We start from the raw sequence: 8,338 nt of genomic DNA, 5'->3' as shown, positions 1-8,338 counted from the left end.
ATTTGAGCTGTCCGGAGGTCAATTCAAGCATGAAAGCAATTTTGGAATATCATCCTAACTTGAAAAAGGTAAGTATCTTGCCTAACCTTGTGTGGGAGAATTTTCCCTAGGCATTAAGTCCTATGTAAAAATTGTGTGATTGAAAAACCATGTATGCGAGGTGACGAGTACATACTTGGTTTATATGTGCAAACTATATCGGGTAAAAATTCGTAGACACCCTTATGTATTAAATTAGAATCATGTGCAAACTATATCGGTTAAAAACCAATCCTTGATTTGTCATGCCTCATTCTTTGTTTGCTGAGTTTGCAATTATATGATAATTTGGTGTGATTGCGACTTGGAATTTTATATGAATTTCGTGTGTTTGTTGATTTGATATTTCCTGAAAATAATTATATTATGGATTTCTCCGCATGCAAATAATTAAATAAATAAGTTTAAATTGAGGTATTAATATATTTATCAAAAGTTTGGACTAAAGAAGGTGTCGTCTTATGCTGAGTTAATTTTCCTTGTTATTGTTTTTAAGGTTTTATATACGTTGTGTGGAGCCTTGGACTATTTTTGAGAAATTTATTGATTTTACTATATCATTGGAATTGGTTGTGGTCATTGAAAAAATTGTGATATGAATTGATTGTGTTGTGTTGTCGTGATAATATTTCGTATAAATTGTTGTGTGATTTGAGTTATTATTATAAGGATATAAGGGTGGTATTTCACTGTTGATATTATGTGGGTATAAGGGTGGCATTTCACTGTAGTTATGTGTGTTGGGATATTGTCTGGGTAGAGTAATAAGGGTGGCTATTATATGGAGCGATAAGGGTGGCTATAGGAGCGATAAGGGTAGCTATTGATATTGTCAGGACGGAGGGATAAGAGAGACAAGTATAGTAGTGATAAGGGTGGCTATAGGAGAGATAAGGGTGGCTATTGTCAGGGATGATATGTGATGATGTGGAGTTATTGTGTTGGTAATTTTTATGTGATGATGTGGGGTTATTGCGTTGATAATTTTTATGTGATGTTGTGATTTTCCTTGTGTTTATTTTTATATCTTGTGTAGCTTGTCTTATTGTTTCGGTAAACATGATAATAGTCTGATCTATGTTGAAATTTGGAGCCTGTGGCTATTTCCAGGAGGATTATGTTATATGGGATCGCGTTGCACGCCGCAACAAGTATGATTAATGTTATATGGGATCGGGTTGCACGCCGCAATAGATATGAAATGTGGGCACGAGGTGCCGGGGAAAATATGATGATGATATTGCCACGTGAGTTGTCCGTGCGGTTGTGATAGAGATATTGTCACGAGGTGTCGTAAAAATATGAAAGTGGGCTTAGACCCATATTTTATGATTATGAGATGAGATGTTACAAGGTGACTTTTATTTGAAAGGATTATATTCAAAATATTTTTTGAAATAATTATATTCGAAAGACATTTATTTGAAAGAATTATATTTGAAGGATATTATTTGAAAGAACTATATTCGAAAGATATTTATGTGAAAGAATTATATTTGAAAGATATTTAATTGAAAAAAGAATATTCGAAATATATTTATTGGAAAGGATTATATTCTAGAGATTTCTATTAAAAAACTTTTAGATGAAAGATATATATTTTGAAGGACTTGATTATTGGTTGTACTTGTGTTCATTACATGTTTGATCAATATTTATGGAGTTCTTGATGCCTTGCAGTTTACATCACTAGTTGATTATTGTTGCTATTCACTGCTATTTATTTTCTATTATTGTTTTTATACTATATTGCACGGGATATTATACTAGTTAGTGTCTTGACTGTACCTCGTCACTACTCCACCGATGTTAGTCTTGATACTTACTGGGTACCGACTATGGTGTACTCATACTACACTTCTGTAAATTTTTGTGCAGAATCAGGTATTGGAGATATCGGATTCGGATAGAGATTAGAGTGTGATCGCAAGGATTTAAGGTAGGGCTACTTGGTCGTCGCAGTCCCTTGGAGTCTTTCCATTTTTATTGTACTGTCCACTCTTATTCGAACAGTATTGTATACTCGATCTTTGGGATCACTGCATGTACTCAGTTATAGTTCGTGACTCAGTATTACCAGTATTTGGAGGTTGTTAATTAATTCCGCTGTTGGTTTCAATTATCTTATAAAAAGAAAATATGGCTCGAAATATAATTGTAATCGGCTTACCTAGTCTTAGAGACTAAGTGCCATCACGACGCATGTGGTGGAATTTTGGGTTCTGACAGTACTGAATCTAGGTTACTCGTGAATTAGATCTCTTGGTTGCACTAATATTTTTCCATTTTCCTAGTTGTTGCAGACTTGCAGTGTTTGAGCATTTGGACTCAAAGTTTATCAAATCCAAGTGAAAATTACTTATCTTTAAGTTTATAGTAAAATCCATCTCAAATATTTCCTCCTCTCGTTCTCCTAAACTCAAATTTTTGAATTGTTTTTAGCTAAGTCCCGAAAATAGAACTTAAAATAACCCTTCCAGTGATACAATTTGCAAAGGCGACCCAACCCTCGCATTCGCAAAATACAAAACTGTCATCGACCGAAATCCATTATCACGAAAACCGATAGGAGTCACGCGATCGTAAAGGCCATCTGCCTCGCCTTCATCGCGAACGCGACCAGTTACTCCGCGAACGCAAAGCCTAAGGACCCTGCCCCTTCCGTGAATGCGACTCACCCTTCGCGAAAGCGAAGGCCAAACTTCCAGGACACAATCACTTCTTCTCGAACGCGAGCCAAGCTCCGCGATCGCGAAGCACACTGGACACCATCAATATCAGCCACCTCAAACATGCTTCGGGTGGTTCGAAACTCAGCTAGGACCCATTCAATCATGCAACAAATTCATAAACACTAGCTGAAACTATCCGAGGCATCCAGACACATACGAAATCACCACATCTAAGAATCAAGGACCAAATCAACAGCGGGGCTACTAACATCCTATAGATATACACCTACTATATCTCAAGGTTTAACTTCTTGTAATTATATATTTGGGGATGTGAGGGGTTAGGGATCGTTGAAAAAAAAATGTCTTTGTAATTAATCTTTCAAACAATACCCATTTTGTTTGATCTAGTTTGCCGATGAGTTTTAAGATTTTGTGTCTGGTAATATGGGTTTTAAGATGGGTCAAACGGGTGCCAACTATGTTGGTTTATTTTGTAAGATATATAGGTATATTCAGATTACCCTTTTGTCCCAAAAAATACAATAGTGACTTAGTAATATATGTGCAACTTGACATCTCTTTTCAAGGAATATCCAAGTGGTCCTAAAAATACAGTCGTATCTGTTTCAACTTGTCAATAGACACGTTTTAAACATTCAAGTAAAATAATTGTTCTTGTTAACGCACCTACTATAGTACTATGGTGACAAATTTTGGAGTCCAATCAATGCTCTATAAATATGAGGACGAAGAAAAAGGGAGTAGAGCCAACTAAAAATATATAAAGAGCGAGCATCATAACATATATAGCAATACAAGAAAGATGGTAAGTTATTCTTCTCGTTGATATATTGTTACTCTTTCTTTCTTTCTTGTGTTTACTTTCATAATTGATGTTTGAAAATTACGTAACAACTGATCAAGTGTTAATATATTGTATTTAATCAGCAAGGCCAGTGGATAGCCGCAAGAGACCTTTCAATTACATGGGTGGACAATCCTCAGTATTGGACATGGAAAACTGTTGATCCTAAGTCTGTCTCTCTCTAACTATCTCTCTAAATTTCATTAAAAAGAGAAATATATTTTAATTCGATCTCAACATTTTGTACTACAGTATTGAAGTGGCGGAGCTTGTTAGGGTAGCTTGGCTTGACATTTATGGAAAGATCGAGACAAAAAATCTTATCCGAAAGACTAGTTATGCTGTATATTTAGTGTTCAAGTTAACAGATAACTCTCGTGAACTTGAACGAGCCACAGCATCGCTAAGATTTGTGAACGAAGTGGCGGAGGGCGCTGGCATTGAGGGTACCACTGTTTTCATCTCGAAGAAAAAGGAATTGCCAGGAGAACTTGGCCGGTTCCCACATCTCCGAAGTGATGGCTGGTTAGAAATCAAGCTCGGTGAGTTTTTCAACAATTTAGGAGAGGATGGTGAAGTCGAAATGAGGTTGATGGAAATCAATAACGGCACTTGGAAATCTGGCATCATCGTTAAGGGCTTCGATATTCGTCCAAACTAATTGGATAGATCTCTACCCAGTGACCTTTATGTTTTCTATTTTGCATCTTTGTTGTGTTTGTCTTTATCATTTTCTAATAAAATCACTCTTTCTCTATGATAAGGGTGAGCTTGTTGTAAGTGCATGTGATATTATTTATGATCCATCTTTATTACCTTATTCTGAATTATAATAAAAGATTCTACGATTTCTACTACTTAGATAATTGGTGTACTCTTGGATCAATAAAAAGCAAGAATATTATAACAAATAAAAGAAGAAAACGCAAATTAAAATATTTTTGTCATGTGTCTTACTACAATAAGAAAATAACTCATAAGTTTCAAATGCTTGCTCTATCCATGCGTTCTTACATTGTGAAAATGAGTTCACAGCTCGTATAAAGTAAACTGAACTTCAAATTTCACAAAATAAATAAATAAATTGAAACAAATTTTTTTATTCAACACCCCTTGCAATTTCACTACAACAAAAAAGACTTTTTGCAGTAATAAAAATGAGTTTTAGTGGAAACAATAATGGTCACTAAAACAAAATAAATAACAACGATAACATAGAAGGGGACTTCAGGGTTGTGGACGTTGTGCAGCTATATCTCAAGTCTCCTTAACTAGTAAAATCTGGGTAATCTCACTGAGCGCTGCTGGGACCCATTCTGGTATCTGCACAAGAAGTGAAGAGTGTAGTATGAGTACAACCGATCCTATGTACTCTATAAGTACCGAGCCTAACCTCAACGAAGTAGTGGCGAGGCTAAGGCAGGCTACTTACAATAACCTATATGCAACAATAATAACAAGAAAACAGAAAATGAAAGTAAAGCACCTAACTCATTAAAACGAAATCGAAATTCAACTACCAAAGAGCCAAGAATAACAAGCCGCATAACCTCATTACAATATCGATGCAAATCCAACAATCACAAACAAGTACCACATATACAATCCGTTGTGACGTGCAACTCGATCTCACCATATCGTCATCTGTCAATATCATAATCCGTCCTTATTCCACCATTTTAATTCATTATCTTTAAATTTCCTTTGCGGCGTACAACGCGCCCCCCAAACCATTTCAATCAACATAAACAATTCAATAACTAAATTTACAAGAATTTCTACATCAAGGGGGTAGATGTATAAGGAAATAAGGAACCATATAATAAATCAAGAATCTTAACATCTCGAAGTCTCAACTTTACCAATTCGTCGGTATCTATCAACTATACAACTCATGAAAGGGAATTCACATTTATAGAATGCAACAAATATTACAAAACAATAAGGCAAGTAAAGCATGCGATAATTTAGGTATGCAAGTAAAGCAAGTAGAGGCAAGTAGCAATTAAGCATGGAGTCGTGGAAGGGACAGACAATTTAATACAAGAGTAATTAAATGACAAGTAATAATTACGACATAGAAGTGTCACGAACCCAAATTCAACTAGCCGTGATGGCACCTAACTCAATACCCAGGAACTCCATCCCAAATATTAATAAATAAGTCAACTCCATGCCTAGGGAATACCATCCCAAATATAATATCCACTGCACTCACTGTGGGGGGTGCAGACTCCGGAGGGGCTCCTTCAGCCTAAGCGCTATAATAAATAAATAAATAAAACCATTTTGCAGCGTGCAACACGATTCCATAATATCCTCACAATCAGGACCTCAGCCTCACTAAGTCATCAATCGCTCCAGTCTCTCGGGCTCACAATGTCATGAAACTAGCCTAAAATAATGACATGATGTATCGATAAATAACAATAGAGACCGAGATATTATATGTAATAAATGAATATGACTGAGTATGAAATTATAATTTAAATAAATAATTCAACAATAATATGACCTCTGTTGGTCTCAATAATAACGGTATATAGCATCAGCATAATTTTTAACATGATTCTCAGCTCGATTTCTTTAACGCATAAAAGTACATGGATAATGCCAAGATTATTTAATTACAAAACTCTATAGAATCAATTACATCACAAATTTATACGGTGCACGCACACACGACCGTCACCTAGCATGTGTGTCACCTCCGAACAATTCATATAACACGCAATACATGGATTCATACCCTGAGCTCCAAGTTTAGAAATGTTACTTACCTCAAGCCGTGCAATTCTTTATTCCAATAAACCTTTTCCTCGCGATTCGGCATCCGATCGTCTCGAATCTAGTCATAAATAATTCGATACAATCTACACTAGGTGTAGGAATCAATTCCATATGAAAATTCTAAATTTCACAATAAATCTGAAAAAGTTAACAATGCGGCCCACTTCTTAGAACCCAACAAAAGTTACAAAATATGAATGCTCATTCAACTATGAGTCCAACCATACCAAATTTACCGAGTTCCGACATCAACTCGACCTTCAAATCCTCAAATCTTATTTTCAAATCTCTAGGCCCGAAATCTTGAATTACACCCCAAAAATACGTAATCTGGTCAGAATGTTCGATGATAATTCAATATTATTGACTAATAATGATCACAAGTGACTTACCTCAAGGTTTCTTGCGAAATTCTATGAAACATTGCCCCAAGTCGTGTTTTTTCGCCTAAAAAGGTGAAATGAGCTAAAAAAAAAAACAAAACTGCTTACTAAAAACACATTTTCCGTCACTGAAAGTCCATTTTCCGTCACTAAAAGTCCATTTCCCGTTACTAAAGGTTCGCACCAGAACCTGCTTGCACCAGCAATTTATATTTTCACTAAAAAGGCTCTAACTCCATCATACTAACTCAGAATTCGACGATTCTTGTTCCTATGAGTCACAAATAATAATACGAACCTAGTCGTTCAATCAAAGCTCAACTCGGAGCTCATTCTCTCAATGCGAACCAATTTCGCCTGTTAAATAATTAACTCACGTTTCACGCTAAAAACCCAATCACGACTTGATAAAATTAGACCAAACATTCAAGATCATTCCTATAATTCATTATTAAACTCTCAGAAATCTCAAAATCGAATTTCGATCTCTAGAACTAAAAATGGACCTTTGGATCATTACATGCTTATGCTCAAATCTCCAAACTCTTTCAAAACCTCGTACGTAACCCATCTGAGCCCCATGGGACCCCAACCAAGTATACTAACAAGTCCCATAACATGACACAAACTTAGTCAATGCCTCAAATTACATTAAACAACACTAAAACACGAATCGCACCACAATTCAAGCTTAATAAAAACTAACAAATTCAAAATTCTACATTCGATGTCGAAACCTATAAAATCAAGTACGATTGACCGCAAATTTTGCACAGAAGTCATACATGACATAACAGACCTATCAAATTTTCCAGAACTAGATTCCGATCACGTTATCAATAAAGTCAACTCCTAGTAAAACTTTCAAACCTTCCATTTCCAACTTTCGCCATTTCAAGACAAAATCAACTACGAACTTCCAAATAAACATCCGGATATACTTTTAAGTCCAAAATCACCATACAGAGCTATTGGAACCATCAAAACTCTATTCTAGAGTCATTTGCACAAAAGCCAAACATTGGTCAACTCTTTTCATTTAATATTCTAAACAAGGATCTTTCTTTCAATTTAATCCGGAATCATTCGAAAACCAAAGCCGACAATTCACACAAGTCATAATGCACATTACAAAGCCGCTCAGGACTTCAAATTGTTGAATGGAATGTAAATGCTCAAAACGACAAGTCGGGTCGTTAAAAGATGTCAACTAAAGCCTTTGGCAATTTAGGTATGCAAGTAAAGCAAGTAGAGGCAAGTAGCAACTAACATGGAGTCATGGAAGGGAGAGACAATTTAATATAAGTGTAATTAAATGACAAGTAACAATTACAACATAGAAGTCAATTAAAGCATGTAACAATTAAGGTATGAATCAAAATATATCGTGGAATAAACAAAAACATGGAAAACAAATATCATGACAGCATATATACACTCGTCACCTCGCATATATGGCATTATCCCACGTACTTCACATAGAAAATAGCTCAAGGATTCCCTTAAAGTCACTTATCAATGAATTTGGGAAGAAGGGTCTCTTGGAAGATCGCCTCTAGAATGTTTAATGTTCATAAGCGGTGTAA

The 8,338-nt window shown here is 35.5% G+C and overlaps 1 protein-coding gene across 1 annotated transcript; it reads left to right on the top strand.

Moving 5' to 3' along the window:
- Positions 1–3,401: 3,401 nt before the first annotated feature.
- Positions 3,402–4,440, top strand: LOC142178969 (putative F-box protein PP2-B12). The gene is made up of 3 exons (XM_075248789.1): positions 3,402–3,540; positions 3,663–3,748; positions 3,832–4,440. The coding sequence occupies exons 1-3, from the start codon at positions 3,538–3,540 to the stop codon at positions 4,238–4,240; spliced, it is 498 nt and encodes a 165-aa protein (XP_075104890.1). The 5' UTR covers positions 3,402–3,537; the 3' UTR covers positions 4,241–4,440.
- Positions 4,441–8,338: the final 3,898 nt, after the last annotated feature.

Source organism: Nicotiana tabacum, unplaced genomic scaffold (assembly GCF_000715075.1).
Source record: "Nicotiana tabacum cultivar K326 unplaced genomic scaffold, ASM71507v2 Un00108, whole genome shotgun sequence".
NCBI classification, from domain to species: domain Eukaryota; kingdom Viridiplantae; phylum Streptophyta; class Magnoliopsida; order Solanales; family Solanaceae; genus Nicotiana; species Nicotiana tabacum.
Note: the sequence above shows the minus strand (reverse complement) of the source record. Positions and strands in the feature narration are given on the sequence as shown.

Excerpts from the sequence above, each read along its gene's own strand:
- LOC142178969 (XM_075248789.1), top strand. Across the intron at positions 3,749-3,831 it reads TGGAAAACTGTTGATCCTAA|TATTGAAGTGGCGGAGCTTG; the intron begins GTCTGTCTCTCT and ends TTTGTACTACAG.